Source organism: Mirounga angustirostris, unplaced genomic scaffold (genome assembly GCF_029215605.1).
Source record: "Mirounga angustirostris isolate CCGP_5_RB_7025 unplaced genomic scaffold, mMirAng1.0.hap1 SCAF_8, whole genome shotgun sequence".
Lineage (NCBI taxonomy): Eukaryota > Metazoa > Chordata > Mammalia > Carnivora > Phocidae > Mirounga > Mirounga angustirostris.
The window spans coordinates 124,704,666-124,731,319 of record NW_026991716.1 but is presented as its reverse complement, the minus strand read 5'-3'; the positions used below and the strand labels follow the sequence as shown (position 1 = coordinate 124,731,319).

Below are 26,654 nucleotides of genomic sequence, written 5' to 3'. Positions count from 1 at the left end.
CCATTTCCCCAAAAGAAACTCCATACCCATTAATAGCCCACCACTCCCCATCCACCTCTCCCCCCAGGCCCTCATGACTACTAATCTCTTTTATTATCTCTACGGATTTGCCTATTTGGGGTATTTCACATAGATAGAATTACAGTGCATTTAATCTTGGGACTGGCTTCTCGTGGCTAGCATAATATTTTTATTTATTTATTTATTTGTTTGTGTGTTTGTTTGTTTGTTTGTTTGTTTGCCAGCGAGAGAGGGAGAGAGTGAGCACAAGCAGGGGAAGTGGCAGGCAGAGGGAGAAGCAGGCTCCCCGCTGAGCAGGAAGCCTGACTCTGATCCCAGGACCCCGGGATCACGACCTGAGCTGAAGGCAGACACTTAACGACTGAGCCACCCAGGTGTCCCTGGATATTAGTAAGTTTTTTGAAGATCCATTAAAATTTACTTCAGAAAAGTAAAGATTTTTTACATGTCAATTTCTCAATTTTATAGTAAGCCAGGTGTAAGGAACCTACTTTTTAGTTTACAGTTTACCTACTATTCTTTTATTTCATAAAAACTAAAACTAACCTGAACATTTAATTTCCACTTCATGGCACAACATACAATCCAAAGCAAAAGGTACCTGGTTGGAGGAATCTTCTAGTCTCTGAACCAAAGAATCCCATCTCTGAGTTAGTTCCTCTGAGTCACTGTTGATCTTCTTAGATGCCTTGGGATTATCAAGTAATTGACCCACATCCTGGCCAATCTCACTCAGCTGATCCAATGCTTGACGTTTCATTTCCATGTCTTCCTTCAAGATCTAGTATTTCAAATATTTATTAGATGACTCCCTCTTAAAAGGACTCTATATTCCTGCTCCCCAGTCAGGAAATGTAAACATACATTTTATAGTGAAATTTACTTGCTATGCAGGTCACTAATGCTAAAACCTAGATTCCTGGTTCTAGATCATTAGATGGCGGCATTCTAGCGTTGGGTAATGAGTCATAATCTGTATTCACTAAACTGCATTAGCCAATGATATAAAACACTAAAATATCACAGGCTTACAAGACAGATGTTCACACTGACACCACTTACAGCCAGTCGTCGAATGCTGACACTTAGTTCCTTTTGGTCTTTGAAGTTGCTCGTCTGGACTTTATTTAAAGCCTCTTCTTTTTCAGTTAGCCAAGCTTTCAACAAGCACTACAAGTAATAACAAAAGTGAGAAATATATTTGGAGAATCATTTGGTAATTCAATACAATCAAGTACCCAAATATCTAACTTTTATGCTAGTTGAGGCTTCACTCTTACCTAGGGTAGCAAGGACTTCAAACACTCAAGCTTGAGGCATGAATGGCCTAGAAATACATCTTTCTTTAAGACATTATCCTTCTCAGATTTGCAACAGATCAACCTGACATTAGCCCCACACCTGGGTAATTAAACCTAATTCCCAGGAAGGTAGGTGGATCTAAAAGGCTAAATCCAACAACTGTCCAAATCTCCAAAAGAATCACATTAGAACTATCTAGAGGCAGGGGGAAACTTGGGAATTGTCCTGTCCCAGCCCCTCATTTTAGGCAGGAGAGAGAGATAAGGCATTATATGTCCAAGATTACTTGGTTAGTTAATGAGAGAATCAGATCAAAGACCCACACCCCAAACCAGTGGTTTTTCCACAGCATCATTCAAGAAAACCACACTAATGCTCCAGGTTCAACAGCAATTGTGATTAGAAGGGAAAGTTTAAGGATAGTCCGAAGCCAACATAAAAATATTTAAACCTCATGAGCCAACATGCAGAAGATGTTTAGTAATGTAAAAAAATAAACTTGAAAGAGGGGTGGAAAACCACATGGCTGCATTTGGATAATTCTTCCCAAAATATAGTATCTGTTGCAGAAGCTCTTTTCTGTATAGTTGGAGGAGAAAATCTTGGTTCTGTGTTAGCAGTAGGATCAATTCTTTCCCAGCTGTTTTATTTATCAGTTTATTTAACAATTATTCCTTGCCTCTATATTCCCCCCACCAAAGAAAAAAAGATGAACATTAAGAAATTAAATGGCAAACAGGGATCCTGTCCTCAATATAGTAAAAGTGGTAAAATATGCACATAAGTAACTATGATAAAAGAAAGTGCAGACACCACAAAAGATATATATATAATAATTTTATATTTATAATATATAAAAATATATATTTATGTAATAGAAAATATTATATAATGGTGTCTGCACTATATTTTAATTTGGGAATTAAATACACACACAGACACACACACACACACATTAAATGTCATGGCAATTCCAAAGAAGAGACGACTTCCAGATTTAGAACAGTGGGGGAGGGAGAGGTAGTTTATAGATGACTTCATGTTCCTTGAGGAAGAGGAGAACTCAGAAATGAAAAAACTGGTAAAAGGATATTCAATAGCAGATACGACACCTTAAACAAAAACAGAGAGGCTAGAAAACAAACCGAATACATTCACTTTTTCAAAAACACGAAAATAAAACAACACGCAAACCATGAGGAAGCTACAATGTACTGTGCATTGGGAACAGAATAGTGAAAAAAAACCAGCACCGTTCTCGTGGTACTGACAGTCTAGGAACGGGCTACAAACTGGGAATTCGGGGTTTGAACCTGGGTACATGGAAAGACCGAGGGAAAATTAAAGTTGGAAAGGGAGGTTGGCGTCCTTTATGGAATATCCTGCATGCCACACTTACACTAGGCCTATCCTGCGTAAGTTTGGAATTAATTTCTCAGAGTCCATTTCTAACTATCGTAAAGCCTCCGCAACCAAGTGATTAGATAGACTCTTGAAAGATTTTTTCATTCAGATTCAGTTTATTTAGTCTCGTTCCATGCAAAAGCAAATTATCTGTATATTAAGTACCAACACTGGTTCCAATTCTACATCTTAACAAGATTCTTCCATCCCTAACACTAGCAGAAATCCACTCAAAGATTAGTCTTAAATCGAAAGTAATACAAGTGGCCAAAATACTAGTCAGTCCCTATTTTTAAAATATTTTTTAATTACCAAATTGAAAGTATTTCTGAATTTTAAATTATTTTACTTAGTAGAAGAGTAACACGATGGTTTTCTCTAGCAATCAATGTCTCCTACTGTCATTACTGAAGTAAAAGTTAATTATTCTCTGTGACTCTTTGGCCTGAATACAAGGGTCCAAGTAAATATAAACATTTATAAAGTGAAATGTAAATATTTCAGAAGTCAGAATAAGATCCATCAAAGGATTCTTAATAAGAAAATTCTGGCCAAAGACTGGGGGCAAGAGGTAGTGATTAATAATTTCTACTGGGACAAATTTTGCAACCTACTTTTTAAGATGTTCTCTCTGCCACCATATTTAGTAAACCACAAAACATCATACACTTGTTTTTATCCCTTGAAAAGAATATAGTCGCTTTTTGTGGATGGAAATGCATTTAAAAGAATCTAAATGGACACTGAAATGTGGGAATAAAGTATCTGCCTATTTTCTAAAACCACAAATGTCTGACACTTTGGGAGAAAAGTTTTGCTTATTTGTATTCTGTTTTGATGGTTGCTCTTCTGGAAGGATGGAGGGTAGGCAAAGGGCCACCCTTCTGACTGAAAACTTTAAGTGGCAGCTTTGTGCCAAAAGTTCATTTGCCATAGTAATCCTTATTGGAAAAAATACAGTACTGATCCAGTATTAAATTAATGGTGTTGCTAAATAATATTTTCTTGTTAATTTCAGCAGTTATTCTGGTTAAAAATCAAGAAAAATTGTGATTTAAAATTCACAAAGCATTGAGTGGATTAATTTATGCATTATTTACTAGGCACTACTATGTTGATACAAGTTCAAACACAATACCCAACACAAATACAATAAAAAACATAATCATGAAAGTAGAATGTCTAAATACTAACATTCTAAATAATGAACACATCAAATTAAGTGTTACTACAATGAAGCCATATAACGCGATTTCAATGAATAAGCTACTTGATCAGTTAGTTATAAAATGCATAGAAATCTGATTTTGAAAATAATAAACATTGTGTATATTCCTTTCAAAGGAAAGTAAACAAGACAAGTTTATCATAATGCCAACATTAAAGATAGGTTACTTTTCACCATCTGTCTTGCCCATTATGGATAACAGTTTCATACCTGTTCTTCCAATAATTCCTGCCACAATATATTGATTTCTTGTAACCTATTCCAACGTTCCTCAGTCCAACGGCACACTGCTGTCCAGCGTTCACCAAGTTTCTAGTAAAGGAAGAAACCATCCTTTGTCAATAGAAGCTTAAAAGATAGTTACAATAATCCTTAAAGAAATTCATGACATCCATTGCTCTTTACTACAGAGTAGCAATTTATGAAAAATATTTTTAATAAAAATTGCTTTAAAATAATACAGATGAATCCTATAAATTTATAGATGAGAAAAACTAATTTCCACAGAATTTAACTGTTTCATATTACATAGCTAGGAAGTTGATCTTTAACTTTTGACTCTAAATTCCTGCTCTTTCCGTATCAGTGGTTTCTATAGACAATTTGACATTTTTACACATATCTTCAGAACACAGCATACATATCTACTTTTTGTGCTTCAGATTTTTCAGGCTATAATTATCTTTTCAAAAAATTCATTGCATCAATTAGCCACCTTTTACATGCCAACAAAATTTTCATGTGGAATACTAAAATTATGAAAAAAAAAATTAACCTTATAAAAACTGTTTTGAGTTTCTGTAGATTAAAAAAAAGGTTAATTGATTTGTTCTGTTTATATTACACAAAAATCAGGAACAGAATCTTAGGAGTATTAGCAATGCTAAATGAATAAATTTGGTTGTTTAAAAATCATTATTCATGATGACTTTCCCAACAAATTATTTTATTACCATTTTATAAATAATGATTAACAAATGTTACATTTAATTTCCACATTACTTACATGTGCAAGGAATTATTTAATTCATATTATACGACTTCAATATTTAATACCAGAGTAAGCTTTGTAGAATGTGAAGGGTAGAGAAGTTAGAGCCAAAAGACAGGACTCCAGTCTTGGCATGAAAATTCATTGCCTACTTAACTCTCAGTGGCATCACATGACCTTTCCGAATCTCAGTCCCCTCACTGTTAAATAGGCAAGACATGAACGCCTACCTCTCAGGTTACTGTAATAACTAAGTACTACTCCACCGAAAAGTCTCAGAACCACTGGCCAACTTTAAATGTTATAAAAGAAAAAGAATTTCAAATGATAAGATTATAGTCTAAAAGTGACTGAAAATCATTTGGCGACATCATATCCAGTAATCCAAATACTGTTCAAACAAAATACCAATAAATCTTATTAAAGACTTGTAAAGATACACTATAGCCTTTGTGCAAAAAGCAGCTATTTGTTGGGGTTCCCAAAACTGTTGCTGAAATTCACCCACTGATCTACCAAAGAGGCAGGGATATTTAACCCTACATAGCTGAAATTCTCAAACTTCGATATGCACATATGTGCAGATCCACTGGCCCCACTCCCGGGGATTCAAGTTTGTGTGGAGTCCAGTTATCTATATTTTAACAAAGTCCTCAAGCTGTTTCCATTTTGCACGAGGAAGCTGGGGACCACAAGCAGCCCTGCCCATCTACCCTCCACCCCCAAGGCAGCAGGAAAGGAAAGATACCAAGGTATTCCTGTAAACCCACAAGCTGGGGGACCCCAACTAGGAAGTCCAGACTAAAGATTAGAGTACTCCTCTAAATGAACAGCGAGACAGGACCTGAACAACAGGGGTGCCAAATCAGGGTTTCCGACCACAGGGTCCTTGCAAGTAGCCCATCTCCAGGGTCCATACCTGTAACTGATCTTCGAGAAGAGCAGCGGTGCTCTCACCACTGTTTTCATCAACAATCACCACCATGTGCGTTAGTGAATTTACCTTCACCTGTTCAGCCTCAAGATCATTTTGCAAACACTAGGAAAAAAATGAAGATAACGCCGTTATTTCTACTCTTTTCACATTTGCCTATTTAAAATCCACTCAGCTGTCAATAGTAATTAAGGACACTTAATGAGGCATCGTGTTTAAATTTCCCAACATTACCCTAAGTGTTCTACTAATGAAACAAGCCCCTTATACGTTTTTACATTTCATTATGAACCAAAGCAGGTTGAAAATATCATCACCCTTATTTACAAGTGCTGGCAAAAAAAAAAAAAAAAAAGTGGAATAGATGGCTTGAGTGAATATAATAGAAATTAAGATAAGAACATAGACTTTGTAAGACAAAAAAAATATACAGAGTCAGATCATTTTAGTGAAGCATAACGTAAGGTGAGAGGTAAGTAGGATGGTATTTGAAAGTCAGAAGCCATTCAGATTAGCTGCCCAGGAAAGCAATGCAGGATATACGGACACCTCCCGTTCCCCCCTCTTCCATGGGAAGAGCATGATAGGCCATAAGATTTTTGTATATAGATAATTTATTTAAATGCTACCAACAGTGTTGTTAAATGCCTCTTGAGCTGTGTTTAATGTATCCCTAAGATTTTATTTATCAGTTATCTAGATATTCCACTGAAAAATAAAATTCTTCAAACAATTTGCAGAGAGGCTATTTTACTCTTCCTTTCCTTGACTATGAAAAGTTATCTTCTAAATTTGTGGCCAAATTATACTGTCTACCAAATTTCGATTCCTCGTCTAGTGCCTGATACTCTCCTCTATCACAGAAGAAACATAGCTTTCATTAAAGATTAGGTATAGATAAATCTGAGGGTTTGCCTCTTTCCCCACACCCTTTATTAATGCCAATACACTAGGGTCCTTAGCCACTTATGGGTCCAAAACAAAAACCCATGAGAGCCTTATGAACACTAAGTACTTTCATAAGAAAACTACACGTACTTATGTAAAATTTCACCTGCACTATCACACAGGGCTTAGAAAAGCCACACCCCCAGGAACTCCACCCTATCAGACACCTAAGAAAAGAGAACACTGAAGAAGTGTCCCCTCTCTGCATGAATGACAGAAGCCATCAGCCCCTGAGAAGGCTGAGTGCTGCCTTTTCATATTTGATAAGGTATACAAGAAATATGAGCCAGATTTACTTTATGATCTTCTAGCAGCTTTTGTAAGGATTTTAAATCGTCATCCAGGGGGCGAGTTTCCATCTTTTGGATGCGTTCCTCTGTGAGCGTTAACCAGGTGGAGAGCTGCTGCAACTGTCTCTTTTGCAGTTCCATCAACACATCGTGCAGCCTGTCCGGGGGTAAACACACGTCAGCCCCACTGCTTTTTCCCTTTGCAAAGGCAAACCCATGCTCCAGGCACCAAAGAAATGGGGCAAGGGAATGCAGTCTTGTCTAACCATTCAAAGTACCATTCATCTTTAAATACAGAAACAAGCAAAAAAAAAAAAAAAAAAAAAACTTTTACTTTCTTCCTAAATGGAGTCAATTAAATGGAGTCAAAGGATGCAAATCACAGCCCCCTCTATTCATATCCAAATCATTGTTTCTTCAATCCGGAATTCCTGCTTATTAAATAGGTGGAAATTGCAATGGAATGCAGCTTGCTCCTTAATACACAATACATGAAATAAAATGAACCATGGGGAAAAAAAAAAAACTGCTCTAAAAAAATGTTACAAAATGGAATTCTAGATAAATACTACATAGTCCTGTCTTCAGATAGAGTTCATGGTTAGCCAATTTTAATACTGTGAAGAGATAACTGTCCATAAGAAATGTCTTCTCCTGTTTTGCTAATTTCTGTCTTCCAACCTTTACCTTCTCATTCGGTTAACATATCAAAGAGGAAACAAAGATCACACAAAATTCCAACAATATTACAAAAAGAAAAGTGCAAACTTTACAAGGCAAGTTCTGAAATTATCTTGTCTTCACAGACATGCAGGCTTTAACTGAGCTAAACTGGGCAACACAGTCGGTGGAATAAAGGGTTAATTTGTTTGCTTCCACTCACCGGGACTGTCTGTCCATACTATCCACCCTAAGTGCCTCCCATCTAGCGTTTAGCAGGGTCATTTGTTCCTGAATCTCAAACTCCTCTTCATCTGACAGAGTTCCTTGTGTTATCAGCTGGTTTCCTGCCTGTAGGACACTCCCCACACTGCTCTGGTGTGCTGTCAGCTCCATCATAAAAGCCTAGAAAGGTACATCATTTTGATTTGTGAGCTGCTCATTGAAGAAAAAAGAAAATCTTATTAAATTGTTAATGCCTAATATCAGTGCTGCAGAAAAAAGTAGCCATGTAGAGTATAAATAAAGTAGACTTTGATCCAATTGCTTAAGTGCTGAATATAGGAACTAAGCAGCTGGCCTAAGTAAAAAGGGGAACAGATCAAAGAGGGCAATGTTACATCTGATAGTAACAGCTATTTTTAAATAAATGCTGATTATGCTACTGATTGTGAACATGGAATTATGAGAAAATAGAGTAAATAAAACACCATGCTCACCCAAGAGGAACTGCTTAAGGAATATTACCATTTCTATTATTTTCAAATCAAAATAGCAAATAAAACCTGTCAATTAATATAGCAACACACCAAAAAAAAAAAAAAAAACTACTTAATCAAAGGAAATCTCGATATAATCAAATCATTACACTAGGAAATATATATATTCTCAAAACAATAGGAAATTTTCATTATATAAAATTACATAGGAACACCGGATATAACATTTGCTTAATTATCCAATAAATGAAAATAGTCACTTTCTAGGGAGTACTCAAAACCTAAAGATCTGGTGTATTGATTAGCCATGCTGTGTTTTAATTATAACAATATAACCATAACTTCAGAAACAAACAGTACTACCCATTAATTTTTGTCAGTGGCTCCACAGAATACACAAGTCATGATAAGATCAAAATCTGCTATCTAATTCCACTGCACAATTAATGACCCACACCAATTTTATAACAAAGTCCTATTTAAATATCACAAGTCCTAAAATATGCCATGACCTTTCTGCGGAGAAGTGAATAAACAACACACATCGGGGCAGAGCCCATGATTAAGGCACCATGACACCATGGTGGATGTCGCCTGCTCATCAGCTACACATTATTTACTTCATGGGTAGCAAACTGGTCTTTGACTTCTTCCACATCATCGGCAATGTCCTCCTGCTCCTGGAAAGTGTCCTCGGCGGAAAGCAACCAGGTCAGCACTTCCTCCAGAGCTATCTGGTAGCTGTCCAGATCCATGTCAACCTCGGCGACAGTGCTGGGGGTTTCTGCTCCAGGGCTCTCATGCTCCTCCTCCAGCACTGAGCTCTAGAAAAACAAACCCAAGAAAACACCCACGAGCATCGTGAAAACAAGACAGTGCTCAACAAAGACACACTGTATCGAGAACCTTAAGGTTCCACCATGGCTTAGGCATTCATCCACTTCTCAGGAGCTGGGTGCAGCACAATGCCATGAACTAGGCAGGAGGCACTTATTAAGTGTGCTAGGAAGGCAAAGAGTCCAAAAGTGGAATGCACTCATGGATTCTGTACTCATGCAAATTCTAATATAGTTGGAGAGATAAATAACCCACATGAATCACTTCTGAACAAAAATAAAATGGCTATTAGCAAAGTTATAAATTCCATGGATCCAACAAGGGATGCTATTTGAGTTCACTAAGGGCTAAAACAGGAAAGTTTTATAGCAAATCTGGAACACAGTGGGCCTTGAAGGATGTATATAATTTAAAGAAAAACAGACAGAGATTGGAACTCTGCTTTGACCCCCAGTTTTACTAAATTGCATTTTGCATTGCATTTTCGACACTGAAACACAGCCACACATCCAGGCTGGTATATCGATGGTATTTTTTGAGGCAACTGCCCTCAAGTTTACTTGCTGGCCTTTTTTTAAGGACCTGTGCAATAAAATTATCTCAAGCTCTTTCTAAGCAATGGAGTATTTTCTCATATACTTTAAAATCTTATAACCAAATCAACTATCTCTCTCACTCATGGGCTCCTGTTCGGAACAAAACTTCTTTAAAATTTGTGTGCAGCCTGTCTCCACTTTATTACCCCTCATCCATCAATTCATATGTGTTTCAAATGTACAAAAATGTATAGAGAACAATATATGAAATGCTTATGTATTTAGCATCTATAGTTCGATAACATTCCCTTTCACTCCAGTTTGGTTTTGGTCCTCACTACTCACCTCAAAAGGTTTTTAGCCAATGTCGCCAATAACCTTTCCATTGACAGATTCACTTTTTAGCATCATCTTTGTAGTGACCGTGTAATTAACCAACAAACTAGAACATTTTTTATAATAATGGTGCCAGGACAACACACATAAACCAGAACTGTTCCAAGCAAACCCAGAGATCTGATCATCACCCTATGTTTCTTCCACGTGGCTGAGCACTCCCCACTGTCTTCAGGCTCTCCTTTCCCTGCTTTCTCCTGGTTAAATAATATTTGTCAACCTCTAAGTAATGCCTCTCCTCAAAATTAAGTTCCAGGCCCCTTTTTCTTTTCTGTATACCTTGTCTCGGTGGTCTCCTCCATTCCCATTGGAATGGCACTAAATTCCTCCAGCTAAAAACTAGGGAGCCCACCCTGGTTTCTCTCTCTTTCACTTCCCACATTTAATGCATAAGCAATCTGTACCTTCAACATCTACCTCAAATCCATCCAGACCCTTCCAACTCCACAAAAAAATGATGTCTGTCCTCAGAGCTACAACTACCTGCTAACCACTGTCACCCACACTCCCACCTCCACAATCCACTTGTCACAGAGGAGCAGAAGGATCTTTGGAAAACAGAATCACATCACAAAACTTCCCTGCTGAAAATCTTTCATTGCTTTTCCAATGCTCTTAAGGAACAATTTAAAATTCTTAACACAGTTTACAAAAATACTGTGACAGCAAGAAACAGTGTGTGTGTGTGTGTGTGTGTGTGTGTGTTGTGTATATGGGGATTTCAGGGAAGACTTCTCTGAAAAAGTCCCATTAAAACAGAAAAGACAGGGGCGCCTGGGTGGCTCAGTCGTTAAGCGTCTGCCTTCGGCTCAGGTCATGATCCCAGGGTCCTGGGATCGAGTCCCACATCGGGCTCCCTCCTTGAGGTGAAGCCTGCTTCTCCCTCTCCCACTCCCGCTGCTGGTGTTCCTGCTCTCGCTATCTCTGTCTCTGTCAAATAAATAAATAAAATCTTTAAAAAAAAAAAAAAGATATTAAAAAAAAAAAAAAAAACAGAAAAGACAGGAAGCCTGCCATGCAAATAGTAGGTGGAGGAGCATTTCATAGACAGGAAGGCACATGAACAAAGTCTTGGGGAAAGAGAAGACAATGTCCACCATGGCTACAGTGCAGCGGCCTGAAATGAACTGCAGAGGTAGTCTGGGCCTTGTAAATTAAAAGAGAAGATGAGGCCTTTAATTAGCATGAAGCCTGCAACAGAAAGAAAACACACACCAAAAACATTTTGGTGGAAGAATCAAAGAGACCCAGTAAACCATATGCAGGAGTTAAAAAAATGAATCAGGGAGCATGCAGATGAAACACTGGATAATTAAGACACAGATGGTGCCAAAGACAGAGAAGGGAAAATGAGGTAAGTTCTGGACCTAAACTCCTGAAACTATGGAGACAAAATAACCCTGAATATCATTTAGTACCAAACCTCTAGACTACAATGAGGATATCTGAGCACAAGGACAGTGAGTGACCAGCCAACAGTCACTTAGATGGGCCCTACGATCCATGAGGGGTGAAGTGGAAGGCATTATTTAGCTGCAAATGTTCAGAAGGTATTAACTGAAACATGAGAGGAGACTTTCAACTGAAAGTTTGATTTACAGAGAAATGCAAGAATTATTTGCTGACCACCTAATACTCTACAGCATATGTTTATAGGAAGAACAAGAGAGGAAGGCTGGCTATCAGTGTTCACTGGAAAGTAGAGAGTGGCAAACTCTGTCAAAGAGTAGATGATTAAAACTTGACCACATTTTATTTCTTCAGTTAACTTAATTCAGCCTCTATGGCACTAATGAAAGCATGAAAATGAAGAGGTTAATGTTAATACACTTGCTCTTAAGCAAACAGCAAATGGCTTCTCTAATCCTTATCATGGAATCCTGAGCACTAAACCAGAAATGATTATTTTATCTGTACATCATGAAAGGCAACTGAAATGTCTTTCCTTTTAAAGAATGGCTTTAACTGTACGAAGTAAAATATACCATCTTTGTAACAAAAGGAACCCGATCCAATAAAGAAAGGATTTTAAAACCGAAAGGCAACCTCAGAAGATTATCTGAGCCAATTAGCAGGGAATCGTTAATGAAGGATAGCTATGCTACTCGAAATAAATGCTTCTCAGCATTCTTTTCAGTCAGTTATAAAACATTAGGGCTTTTCCTAAATATCACTTGATTTTCAAAACTACTAAAGAGCCCTGGGTTCAGAATCTGGCCCATCTCTTGCCCTCTTTCCTTCAATAAGTTATTTTCTTTTTCTGTAAATCATGCTATTTTTGAAATGGAGAATATAAAAGGATTGGTACCTACTACCCAAAGAAAATCTGAAAGAATAAGTAAGTTCTCGAGCCCTGGAGAGTGAAAAACCAGTGTTATGCCAACTCAAGACCATTGGCATTATATGAGAATTAACTAACATTTTTTTAAAAAGGAACTTCTTGGATGAAGATAAATGGCAATGCCAAAACAAATTTAGAAGGAAAAGTTACAGTGATGGTAGCTGCTGCATATTGAATGTCTATCAATATCACTGTGGGTGCTTTTTTAAGTGGGTGGTTTTATCCAGATTTTTCAGATAAAACTGTGGTTGAAAAGGTAAGTAAGCAACTCGAAACAAATAGTAACAGGAATGAACTTTGAACTTCCAAGCCCATGCCTTCTGCCTCTCTAAAATGTATTTCTTATCATTTTGAAATCCATGTATATCCCTTGGTTGCTGAGTTGGCTAACATGTTGGACCAAATGACTTTTGAAAAGGTCTCCTCCAACTGTTAAGATTCTCTCATTTTATGAATTAAGAGAACTGGTTAGACTAAAGCAGAATAAGAAAATACAGATTGATTCAAGATAGGATAATTCAGGAAGAAAAAATATCTCCCCCAAAATATACATTTATATCCTGGTGAATAAAACCACTGGAAGCCCTTAAATGAAAAACTCACCTAATAGCCTATTGTCAATTACTCCTCCTAAATGAAAGGGGAAATAAAGCTTATATTTTGATAGCCCTTGTGAGAATATAATGATTAAAAACTTTTTTTTCAGTGGCAAAAAAAAAGAAACAAAGATTAGTACTTAGAACAAACTAGGCTGATATGGGAAAACCATCTTCAGCACATGACAACAAAGATAAAATGAATAGACGATGGGAAAATGTAGGTTCTTAAGCCTATCGTGCAGCAGCATGCTCACAGCCCTGGGCTCTAACTCCAGCCCTTATTGTGTAAAATGATGTATGTTCCTTCTCAATAAAATCAGTTGAGCTATGGTTCTCCATTACATGCAGGTGACATATGATAGCGTGCTAATTGATAAACTGAATTTCTTATGCCTACGTAAGCTGAGAACCCAAGATGTTCTCAGTCAAGAAAAGAATCCTCTGAAAGTGTTTTAATCTAGTACCTAATAGAAAACAAATATGGCAAGTGAAACATTTTAATAAAAGTTGACCTGTACCTGTAAACTAATCTCTCCTTCTTCACATTCTTTCTTATATTTCCTTGGGAGTGTCTCTACTTCACGGATGGCATCTAGAGTGACTTGCTGAGGAAGCACTTCAAAGAGAGATGTTAAATACATAATTATGGATTTCTTGTCAGGAAGCTGAACAGCAACATCTAAAAGTGGAAGAAAATAAGAAGCAGCTTAAATTAGATGTCCAAAATATGTGAACTGCTCAATATTAGCTATAAAATAACTACCCTTAGTACCCATAAACAATACTAGTATATAATCTTTGTAATACCAGAGCTCAGTAAATTTCTAGTTCATATAATAAGAGATGAGACAAAAGAAGATTATTTATTTTGTTCAGTAACCTATTTCTTAAAAATCTTCCCTAAAAGCTTCCCCAAAATGTTCAGATAAGCTACCATTTAAGATGACACATACTTTATTTATAATATGAAAATAAGTTCAGAATTCAACTCTGCAATATCTGTAACTAAAGTTTTCACATTATATGCAAGACCACATAAAAATGCATTTTAATTAAATAAGCCAAATATTAAATTGTTTCTCTAATAATTATATTTTCCTAAACCTTTAAATCTTATGGGAGTATCAAGTAACTATTCTCCAATGACATAATTAAATTTCCCCCAGAAGTATCCCACAAATTAAGTACAATAGTACTAATAACTAGTCTGCAGTGAAATGGCTTGCACCATACTTCAAAAGAAAAAACAATCCACAATTCTCATAACTCTTTCTAAAAAGAAGGAAAAAAAAACTATTCAAGTATTCAAAACTGTATAGCAAAATCAAGGTTGAAATTAAACACTGAACAATACCTTCAGGATCTAACAGCTTTTCAATTCCCAAATAAGTTTGAGCTTTGCCGAAGGCATGTTCAAGTCTCTCAATTGGGGACATTTTGACAACTCTATCCCAGCTGAAGAGATCAGGTCTGAAATTACAATGCAAATAAAACTGAATGAAAATGAAATATATGGACAAAAGTAGTCACTGCTGTAATTTAATACATTCCAGTTTTAGATTATTTTACTTGTGAGTTTAAATGAAGAAATTTTTATCTTTTATATCCCAAAGGCTTGTCAAATATCTATTTTAAAGTAATTTACAATATGAAAACAATAGATAAAATATTCTAAGTTTCTTGTGTTGGTTAAATATGCCTATTAAAATCTGTGAAGTAACCACGAAAAGCTTAGAAATGGTATATAATATTTCCCAAATAGTAAAGGAAAAAAAGGGAAGAAGAACCTATTCATATAAGATAACAAAGAAAAAAAATACAGAAAAGTTAAAAGAAATGAGAAGCTTAGAACAAGAGGTAAAAATGAACCTAAATACATCAATTATCACAATCAATGTTAATGGGCTAAATTCTCCAACTGAAAGACCAAGATTAGCAGAATAGAAAATCCAGCTTTGATCTGTTCATGGGATACTACTGCCACAAAACCCTGAGAGAACTTTCCATCATCTCCCTCCATACTACTATTGTCTAGTATTTCCTTTCTATCTCGATTTTCTTTTAATCCAGCAAGTTGGACATTATTGTTGCTCTGACTTACCCAAAAGTTGATAATTTTCTTTATACTCTATCTGTTCTTGCATCTTAGACCCACTTAATTTCTGGGCTTTGCCTGCCCCACTCCCATACCCAGTTCCTCCTCTGACTTCGTCTCCTATTACTGCTCCTATTCATGCCACTGCACCCACTGACTTCCCAAATGCCAGGTCCCTCCTCCCCTCTTGCCCAATATATTTTCCTTCAGCATGTTTACCATTTCTAAATGCTATATGACCTACATTATCATTTTTTTAAATTGTCGTCCTCCTTCTATTTGAAAGGACCAGGATTTTTGCTTGTTTTGTTCTCTGCTATACACCCTATACCCAGCATGTAGAAGGCAGTCCACACATACTTGCTAAATCAATTAAGTAATAGTTGGGGGAAAGCTTTGGCTAAAATTCAAGTTCTTTGATAACATCTCTGAACCACCTAAGAAGAAAGGCCAATCCTCTTTAAACTGATAAAGAAGAAGTGAAAGACACTTGGGTGTGGGAGTTCTTTAGCCAGATAAAAAGTATATGAAAAGAGCTACAGCAGATATCAGTCTTGTGGTAAAATACTGAAACTACTCCCTTCATTATGTAGAACAAAACATTCTGCTCACTATCACTAATTCAAATCAATATTGTATTGAAGGACAAGGCACAAATGAAGGGGGAAGAGAAGAGGAGAGAAGAAACTACTATGATTCATGGATAGTCAAAAAAAATAAAAAAACCCTACAGAAACAGGCAATTACAGAAATATTTTTGTAAAATTTCTAAAAATTTAACAAGTTTCCAGATCTAAGATGTAGAAAAGTCAATTGCATTTTTTACATATAAGCAAAAAACATACAGAAAACAGAACTTGTAACAATAAATAATTTACAATAGCAATAAAACATACAATAAATTTTGCCTTTCAGATTTAAATCCCTGATGCACCTGGAGTTACTTTTGGGTATGGTGAGGTAAAGATCCAATTTATTTATTCACATATGGGTAACCAGTTGTCCCATACAATCCATTCATCTGCTCATCCACATCAGCTCAGGTGTATAGCTGGATGGAGCTATTTCTGAGTTCTTTATTCTGTTAGGCTAAATTATATGAAACTGCCATTCTTATATGTCAAAACAGCCAAATCTTTGCAATTTCACATTTTTCAGACCATTATTATATTCACGTATTTATTTATAGTACTATACATATAGTCTTAATAAATATAACTTCATAACTAATTTTACTTCTGTTTGGGAGGTACTTCAACCTAGTTCTTCTTCAGGAGTGTACTGGCTCTCCTTGGGCCTTTAGTCTTTTATATAATTACACATTTTATGAAAAAAATCAATGGTCTTTATTTAATTGAGATTACACTGAATTTATAGAGGTTTCCTTTCAGTAGGAGAATGAAAACCTAACACAGTTCATCGTATATATTACTGGTTAGTGCTGAATGAGTGGGACTGAACTATGTGAATTATTTTACATTTTTTAAACTTATAAATATGTAGAAGAGACCAAGGACATTGCACGGTGGTGTTTGAGTCCTACGGAAATGAAGACTACTGTTTCTTAATGCTTAAGCACGTGCAGAGAGGAGAGTGGTGGTAGTGGGGAAGGGGCTTTAGGGAGGGATAGTCAGGGAGAGAGAGCGAGGAGATACAAATCTGTAAGGCCCACATCTAAGCAGGGTCAAATCTCACCTGTGTTGATGGAGTACAGCATTAAAGGCAAGTCCATCTGTCCAGCTGGTGGTGAAGTTGAGGACGTTGACCTGGCTGTATGGCCTAGTAGACTGGCGCACCCAGCTCAGTAGGATCTTCTCACTGTTTGTCTGTTGAAGGTCTGACATGACATCTTTCATGACGTCTTTTACCTGTTCAAAAAAACCACACTGCCTATAACTTAAAATAGTTGCTAGAATCAAGTCCTTGAATAAGGAATATTACACTAATTAACCATCACGGATCAGGTAATTGGTATTCATTTTTTCTCAAAATTTTCCCTTAAACACTGGAAAGATAAATGTGTTTTTAACAGTAATCATTTTACGGTACTAGGATTTAGAAGTAATTTTTTACCTCACCTTTAGGCATTATGGTATTTTCTACATCTTAGCAATATTTATATTAGGTTTGGTGACAGTGAACATTGCTTTCACAGCCACAAAGTAATATTTTAATACTATACACTTAGCAAACACCTTTTTATGAGAGGAAAACAATTCTTATTTTCTACAAAAATGAGAAAGGAAGAACTTTTGACTAACCACAAAATCAAAGAATGAAGTACATTTCATGATGGTAATAACAATTATAATATAGAACTATTATTTTATATTATTCTAAAGTAGTACATATATTATAAGGAAGTGTTCAAAGAATGATGTGGACATATGAAAAGGACACAAGAGCCAACTAAAGGGGGCTTGCTTGCAAAATAAATAGTGATAGTGAAAGATTACTGACCTATCAAATAAGTAAAAATCCATGAGTGAACAGTGATATATAAATGTATGGATGGATGAATAGGTAGACAGATAAACAAGAGACAAGGGAAAGCTCTTCCTTACAATTAGAAAGACAACAAATAAATGTAGAAGGAACAATGAAATTGGAAAATCACTTTTTGCCAAGCATCACAATAATTATCAGGTAAGAACTATGAATGGATCTTAAAACTGATGGAAAAGTAGTTTGATAAGTAGCTGAATATTTACAGTCTCAAAGTATAGCTCCACAAGCTACTCTTTAATAACAAAGGGCAGTCTCATTACAGGGGAGACACCTTAACCCAAACAATGAAAGTTTATACTGCCAGAAAAAAACCTAACGGAAAGCACATGCTTCCTGATATGGTATACTAAGAACTCAACGTCACTTCTGTGCCCCTGTGGCAAAAAATGAATAACCTGAATCTAATCATGAGAAAATACTAGCCAAACCCACATGGAGGGACATTCTACAAAGTAACTGTCCAGTATTTTTCAAAAAGGTTAATATCGTGAAATACAAAGGGCTCAAAAAACTAGAGGACTAAAGAGATGTGACAAATAAATGTAATGCATGATTTTGTATTTTCTTTTTCTTTTATAAAGGCTATTACTGGGGCAATTGACAAAATCTCCGTAAGATATATAGATTACTTAACTGTATTATTTTTATGTTATCTTCCTGATTTTAATAATTATATATTATTTTAGTGTATAATTATATGTTTAACAATATTAGCACCAGCACTATATTATATATTGTACATGTATATTATGATATTAACATTATATTCTAGTTATACGAGAATTCCTTGCTTTTAGGAAAAAGGCTTGTTTTTACAAAATACACACTGAATTATTCAGGCAAAGAGAAAGAAAGAGAGAAAACAGAGAAATACAGATAACTGTCAGCATTTGGGTAATCTGAGTAAAAGGTATCCAGGAATTCTTTAAGCTATTTTTCCAACTTTTTTTATAAATCTGAAATTATGTCAACTTTTTAAATTTAGTATTTTTTTTAAAAGATACCTTTCTTTTTCTATGCCAGGAGAATACAGCTGTTTGTCAGACTCTCTCATTCCAAATTACTATGAGTTGAATTATGTCCCCCCAAAATTCTTGAAGTCCTAACTGCCACTACTGGCTAATGTGACTGTATTTGGAAATAGGATTTCTAATGAAGGTAAAATGAGATCATAGGCGTGGGCTCTAACCCATTATGACTAGAAGAAGAGGAGAGCAGGACAAAGACACACACACAGAGGGAATACCATGAGGATAGAGGAAGAAGGCAGTGATCCACAAGCCAAGGAGAGAGGCCTCAACAGAAACCAATCTTGCTAACACATTGATCTCAGATTTCTAGCCTCCAGAACTCTGGGAAAATAAATTTCTCTTGTTGGAGTCATACAGGTTGTGGTACTTGTGTTGGCAGCCCTAAGAAACTAACACACAGGGCGCCTGGGTGGCTCAGTCGGTTAAGCGACTGCCTTCGGCTCAGGTCATGGTCCTGAAGTCCCGGGATCGAGTCCCGCATCGGGCTCCCTGCTCTGCAGGGAGTCTGCTTCTCCCTCTGACCCTCCCCCCTCTCATGTGCTCTCTCTCATTCTCTCTGTCTCAAATAAATAAGTAAAATCTTTAAAACAAAAAAAAAAAAAGGAAACTAACACACAAATGATACATTTTCAATTTCTATTAAGAAGTGACTAGAAATTTCCCCACCTGCCAGTGCAAAATGATGCTCCAAAGTAATCCCAAAGTCAGTTTGTGATTTCCATCTACAATGTCAGTTCCTCCTATATTCACTAAATCCACCTATTAAGAAAAAAAACAAAAACAAACAAACGAAACTCCCTTATGACCATTTTGCCACAGAAGCCAAGACTTCTGTTTTAGCACCTTTGGACAGCAATATACGTGAATGATAAGGAATTTCAGAATCAGGTATACCTAAATCTCAAAAATGTATTATTTATACAATATTTCAATAAAGTAATCAGAAAAAGCATGACTATTCCCTCACTCACAGAAAAGGTTCAATACTTATTATAAGAAAAATGTTTCCAAAAATCAGTTGATGACAATGCACAGAGCAGGTGGCTGATCTGACAATAAATAATCCTGATGGCACCAAAAAACCCCAAAAGTCACACCGCAAACTTACGTTGTCCTGATGTAAAACCTGCAGCACTCTGTTGACATTGTTTAAAGCATGGACCCTTGTGGAACCACGTTCCTTTGGCTAGAAAACAAAACGTGACATTGAATGAGACAGACTCTCCACGGTGCCAACGACACTGAGGTATACAGAGAAGCTCAGCATGCAGAACCCCTCTCTGCCAGGAGCTCGGGCTGGCTTCTCAGGCCACCATGGAGGCTAGTGGTGACAGAATGCAAATTACCCCACGAACATCTTGAGATAGTAGGTCCCTTATTTGCCTGAACGCTAGCATTCAAAAAATACAAAGCCTGTCTGATCCTACCCCCACAGATGATGACTTAATGAGTCCGGGGTGTAGCAGGGGTTTGGAATTTCTAAAGGATTTCCCTGGTGATTCGAATGTGCAGGTCTGTTTGGTAACCAATGCTCCCGGGACAAAGTTTCTTTTATCTAAACAGGGCTGGACACAGGAAGACTGAGAAGTCATGTCACCTTCATACTGCACCAGTGTGCACAGAGCAGGGAGGATTCAGAGGCACTATCCCAGGTTCCAGGTAGCATTACAAGGGCCCACTGGGAAGGCAGGAATAGCCATCTGGGGCAAGGTGATCTGGGAGGCTTCTTTCTGCCTCACTGACCAGGGAGTCTTATCTGAGAGAGGGATCAGCCTCTCCAACAGGTACCTTACCCACCATCTGGAAGGCAAAAGGCAGAGTATAACATCTCACACTTTGGCAAGAAAGGAATTCATCTTCAGGAGTGCATTTCCCTATACCTTTTATAGTAATTCTACCTCTAGTGTTAAAGTTTGTACCCATAAAATGCATCCTCTTCATTAGCAGAGTTATTTCTGTGTGAGTATAACACATAAAGTAATAGAGTTGGGTTTGATGAAGAAACAAAGATAATACTGAAAAACTGAGTAAAATTAAATGCCATCGCTTTTAGCAACTCTTTAAGTTTATTAAATAACATTTAAATGTGTTTTCTACAACTGACATCTTCTAAAAAACAAAAAATGTGTTTTCTTTTTTTTTCTAAAGATTTTATTTATTTGACAGAGAGAGACAGTGAGAGAGGGAACACAAGCAGGGGGAGTGGGAGAGGGAGAAGCAGGCTTCCCGCGGAGCAGGGAGCTCGATGCAATGTGGGGCTCGATCCCAGGACTTGGGACCATGACCTGAGCCGAAGGCAGATGCTTAAGGACTGAGCCACCCAGGCGCCCCCAAAAACTGTGTTTTCTACTATTCAAAACATTATGCCCTCTTTCCATAGCCATTCTTCTTTTGTAATTCTGTCCTGGGCTCCCTTAGAGTAATAAATATAATATATAATCTTATCTCTGATAAAAATAGAGCCCTCAATAAAGCCTCAATAATGCTGTCTCAAAGATTCATTGAACCACCTTTTTTTTTAAATGTTCCTGTTTGGGCCTTGACATTGTAAGTACCCCCAGAGGGTCTTCAAGTCAATAATGATGAGAGACACTCTGTTAGTCTGTTCTCAAAGATGACTCCTCTCACCAGTGATGTTCCTGTGAGGCCTTCCAGCAGATCCAGGAGCTTCCTTCCATCTTTGAGGTCTGTGAACATATCATTGATGGGTGGTTTTCCACTCTATAAAGGAAAAAGTAAATTATCAGTTTCTTTAGCAGCAGAAATTCCATATATATGTGGCAAATAAATGAGCGGTTTCATTTTTTTTCCAATTAAAAGTCTGGATGGGTAGCAGACTATTCAGCTTTGCCTTGTATGGAAAGAAACATAATTACAGAGAACTCTGAAATCCATAACAAATGCTTTAAGCTGAACAATATGAACTGCATCGTTTCTTATATAAGTTGCATTATTTCTTACAAAATAAAGCTATGGGTAATGTCCATATGCCTTGACTATGGTATATATCCCTGAGAAGGAATGATAAAGAGATGCACTGAAAAATACAGGAACGGGTCATTTTGTCCACAATTTCAGCTCTCTGGTGCTGCACCCATAGTTCTAGCTATAATTTCTAAACAATTATGACACTTGGGCTCTGTGTGTAAGTAAGGTACCAATCCAGTATTTCAAATGCCAAAGCTTATAGAATTCCTACACTTGCATCCCTAATTGATAAGTAGCTCCAACTTCCACCAACCAACAAACTGTGTCTGATGCCAGAAAATCCCACCCATCAACAGGCAGATCCTGTATGATCTGATGGCTACATGCAATAGGAAGATTACTACACAGAAAATCAGGAAGCCTCAGTTTTAATTCCAGTTTGACCATTAACAAACTGGTAAGCCTAAATCAACCTCTTAACCTTCCTCTGCATCACAGGCTAAAAATCCAATAAATAATATTATGTGAAAATGTCTAGACAGCTATAAAGCACAATGTAGTAAGTGTGATATCATTATGTTGTATCAAATTATTCCCCTTTAATCTTTTTCACTTTTTGCTTTTAAAAAACATTAACAGGGGCACCTGGGTGGCTCAGTCGGTTAAGTGTTTGACTCTTGGCTCAGGTCATGATCTCAGGGTCATGAGATCATGAGATGGAGCCTGCCATCAGGCTCTGCGCTCAGGGGAGTCTGCTTGAGAGAAAATTCTCTCACTCTCCCTCTGCCCGCCACCCCCCACAAGCTTACACGCATGTGCGTGAACTCTCGCTCTCTCAAATAAATAGATAAATCTTTAAAGAAAACATACATAAAGTCATATGTCAATTTTACTCTGAGCTTGAAATGGAGGGGAAAGGGAGCCATTCTGAGGTTTCCTAAAACTCAGCATGTTCCATATTTCCTCCTCTCCTGATATTTACATTTTTTTTAAAGATTTTATTTATTTATTTGAGAGAGAGAATGAGAGAGAGAGAGCATGAGAGTGGGGAGGGTCAGAGGGAGAAGCAGACTCCCTGCCGCGCAGGGAGCCCGATGCGGGACTCGATCCAAGGACTCCAGGATCATGACCTGAGCCGAAGGCAGTCGCTTAACCAACTGAGCCACCCAGGCGCCCCGATATTTACATTTTTAATTAAATATAAAGTATTGTCAACTAATGATGATTAGCATGGCTTTTGGATAGTTCACATACTCCAAATGAGGGGAAGTATGGTCAAGTCTTTGCCACAGAATCAGTAAAAAAAATAATAATAATAATAATATACTATGGCTTATTTGTGTCGGAAACAAAGCAGCTTTTCTTGTTCCAGCTGCCATTCTGGTGAGCAGTGCTGGTGTCAGGGATACAGGGATTATCTCCATCAATCACAAGAACAAACTGATTTGCGTGATGTGTGAGATGTGGCCCAAGGGTCCAGAGGGGATACTCCGGGAGGTGGAGCAAGGGGGAGCTCCTTGTGTTAAAGACTTCCTACCTATCACCTGTAAAAGCAAAGGGAAGAAGTGGCCCTCATCATCTGCTACCTCTTACCTTCCTCCTCTCTAAGCCCACCAAAGTACACTTCAGAGAATTAGCCACCAAATAACCGGATTCCTTTTCAGGGAGAGATGAGTGACTCTGCTCTGAGCATGAAGGGTCAGGAATATAGGTAAAGCTCATGGGAGAAATAGAGGGATATCGAGGGACGCCTGGGTGGCTCAGTGGGTTAAGCGTCTGCCTTCAGCTCAGGTCATGATCCCAGGGTCCTAGGATGGAGCCCTGCACTGGGCTCCCTGCTCATTGGGAGAGTTTGCTTCTCCCTCTCCCTCTGCCCCTAACCCCCACACCCCTCGTGTGTTAAAATCTTTTATAAACAATAAATTAAATAAATAAATAACAAAGAGGGATACCTAGGCATAGAAAGGATCTTAAAAATTACTGATAATATATGATAATTGTCTTTCTCTGAATGACTTATTTCGCTTAGCATAATACCCTCTAGTTCCAACCACGTTGCTGCAAATGGCAAGATTTCATTTTTTGATGGCTGCATAATATTCCATTGTGGGGGGGGGTGTATACATATATGTACGTATATACACACACACATACATACCACATCTTCTTTATCCATTCATCTGTTGATGAACATCTGAGCTCTTTCCACAGTTTGGCTATTGTGGACATTGCTGCTATAAACATTGGGGTGCATGTGCCCCTTTGGATCACTACATTTGTATCTTTGGGGTAAATACCCAGTAGTGCAATTCTGGGTGGTAGGGAAGCTCTATTTTCAACTTTTTGAGGAACCTCCATACTGTTTTCCAGAGTGGCTCACCAATATGTGGAATTTGAGAAGGCAGAAGATCATAGGGGAAAGGAGGGAAAAATGAAACAAGACGAAACCAGAGATGGAGACAAACCATAAGAGACTCGTAATCTCAAGAAACAAACTGAGGGTTGCTGGAGGGGAGGGGAGTGGGAGGGATGGGGTGGCTGGGTGATAGACATTGGGGAAGGTATGTGCTATGGTGAGCGCTGTGAATTGTGAAAGACTGATGAATCATAGACCTGTACCCTTGAAACAAATAATACATTATATGTTAATGAAAAAAAAAAGTATAAAAAATTATTTAATTTAAAAATTACTGATAACAAGTACAGCTAATAATGTCTTCTCAAATCCACTATCCATTTTCAAAAATAAATAAAATAACATAAAAACAATGGATCATGGATCACCACATCAAAAACCAATGATGTACTGTATGGTGACTAACATAACATAATAAAATTTAAATAAATAAATAAATAAAATAAAATAAAATAACATAAACCAGCACAATATAAAATAAGGTAAATATAAATATTAGCCCATACGACAATTATGAATGCCCATCAGTGATCTCAATAACAAAAAAGCCTTTCACTAGCCATATAACTCTGGGCAAGTTACTTGGCCCTTCCATATCTATTTGCTCATCTGTTAAAAATGAAGATGACAGATGTTCAATAAATGATTGTTACTATCATTCATAGTAGGAGCATAACTTCAGTGTTTCCACTGTCATAAAAGTGCCATAAAATTTCAACAACATCTGGAAGAACGAATAAAACAAAGAAGCACTTCTTCATCCCAGGCAAGAATGTAAAAGCAGATTCTGAACCTGAGTACATGTTAGTGTCGGTTCATAGACAAATATCTTCTCAGTCCCAAATTCACTAAGAGGATGACCGGCAGGGATACATCCCCTTCCAAAGCCATGAACATGGTAAGACTAGAGCACGGTGCTGTAGGTCTGCACCATGAGACAAGCCATAATTCAACAGCAAACTCACTAGATTCTTCCCTAAGCTCCACTGCTGGTCCATGGCAAAGCAGGAGGCATTAGGAGTAGCATCAATTTTTCTAGATGAGACACTCTTTTCCCCTCTCACTTGTCTAGTTCATTGGTATACTGAGCAACAAACCTTGAGAAAAGCTCCCTGTGGAACATTCTGTTGAAACAAACATGACCCAGACACAGTCCTGTCTTTCTAGAAGTCTATCATTCATACAGTATAACCAGTGCCCTTATTTTCTTTAAAAACATAAAACAAAACCCTACAGTAACAGCAACACAATTTCTTTATTCTGTCTCCAAATTTCAGATGAATATTGATGGCAATCAGGAAAAAACGTGTTTTGTGCTGTGTCCCTTTCTCCAACACTCTCCCACCCCACTCCAGTGATAGTGTTATCAGTATATATTCCCGTTGAGACTCCTTGCAAGGATTACACCTGCAGGATGGCCAAAGAGGGGGAAATACAGCCTGTGAATCTCCTCACTGGACAAAGGAAAGTACCTGGGCTCATACAAATCCAAAACTGCGGTTCAAAGCTTACACAGAGAACACACACCCACACTCGCCACACACAGGGCCAGTCACTACGAAAGTACATATTCCTGACGAATACAACTTAGGAATGTCCCATATACAGATAGAAAAAACCAGATTATGCCAAAGGTTAAGTTCCACTTACCACCCAAGAGAGTAACACCTGTACATATGGTGATTCAGTGCTTTGTGCCCTACAAGCAGACGTCAGAAAATTTGTGTTGGAAAGATCCAGAGAGTACCTAGTTTAGGCATTGCTGGCCAGGTGGTCTCTACCCAAACTACTCAATCCTACTGTAATATGAAAGCAGCCCAGACAATGCAGAAACAAATGAGCCAATCATAATGCTGACTATGTTCCAATAAAACGTTGTGGACTCTGAAATTTGAATCTCATATAATATCCCTGTGTCATGAAATATTCTTTTTTTATTTTTTTGCAACTACCTAAAAATGTCAAAACCATTCCTAGCTTGTGGGCCATACAAAAACAGGCAGTGGAAACACGAAATGTTCTTAGAGTAACAGCAGCCACTTAGAAATGTTCTAAGAGATTTATAGAGATTTAGATGTATTAGTTACATGTATTAGTTATTTCTTGACAATAATATTTTAAAGGAGGGAAACGAGACAGGGGTGATGTGACAAGTGAGAGGCAGAACCAGGATCTAATACTATAGAATCTGGTTCTAAATCAATGTTCTCAAAGTCTGTGCTAAGCTTCCACTCAAATTACAAGGGGACAGGACTGTGACATATAAGCAAGGAAATACTCAATGGGGGGCGGGGCAGAATAGAGGGAGTTCTATTTAATGACTTCCCAAAGAAAGCAACAAAATATATATCACATTGAAATGAACTCAAAATGAAGACGATTTTTTCCCAAGCACACAGCTTTAACATGTATCTGTGCTTTCATATCACAGGCTCTCAACACGGGGTCCACCCTGGGAAACTGTTTGGAA

At 37.4% G+C, this 26,654-nt stretch overlaps 1 protein-coding gene across 11 annotated transcripts in view; it reads right to left on the bottom strand.

Moving 5' to 3' along the window:
- The window catches only part of UTRN (utrophin), a 496,097-nt gene that overhangs the window by 360,195 nt on the left and 109,248 nt on the right, over positions 1-26,654 (bottom strand). For all 11 annotated transcript variants that reach the window (XM_054505586.2, XM_054505588.2, XM_054505587.2 and 8 more), the window contains 13 exons: positions 21,469-21,561; positions 19,949-20,026; positions 19,507-19,599; positions 16,997-17,169; positions 14,561-14,676; positions 13,725-13,885; positions 9,118-9,321; positions 8,002-8,183; positions 7,125-7,275; positions 5,866-5,985; positions 4,166-4,267; positions 1,084-1,191; positions 623-802 (listed from right to left, as the gene is read on the bottom strand). In XM_054505586.2, the coding sequence (XP_054361561.2) occupies positions 623-802; positions 1,084-1,191; positions 4,166-4,267; positions 5,866-5,985; positions 7,125-7,275; positions 8,002-8,183; positions 9,118-9,321; positions 13,725-13,885; positions 14,561-14,676; positions 16,997-17,169; positions 19,507-19,599; positions 19,949-20,026; positions 21,469-21,561 (1,761 nt within the window). The remainder of the gene's footprint in view (positions 1-622; positions 803-1,083; positions 1,192-4,165; positions 4,268-5,865; positions 5,986-7,124; positions 7,276-8,001; positions 8,184-9,117; positions 9,322-13,724; positions 13,886-14,560; positions 14,677-16,996; positions 17,170-19,506; positions 19,600-19,948; positions 20,027-21,468; positions 21,562-26,654) is intronic.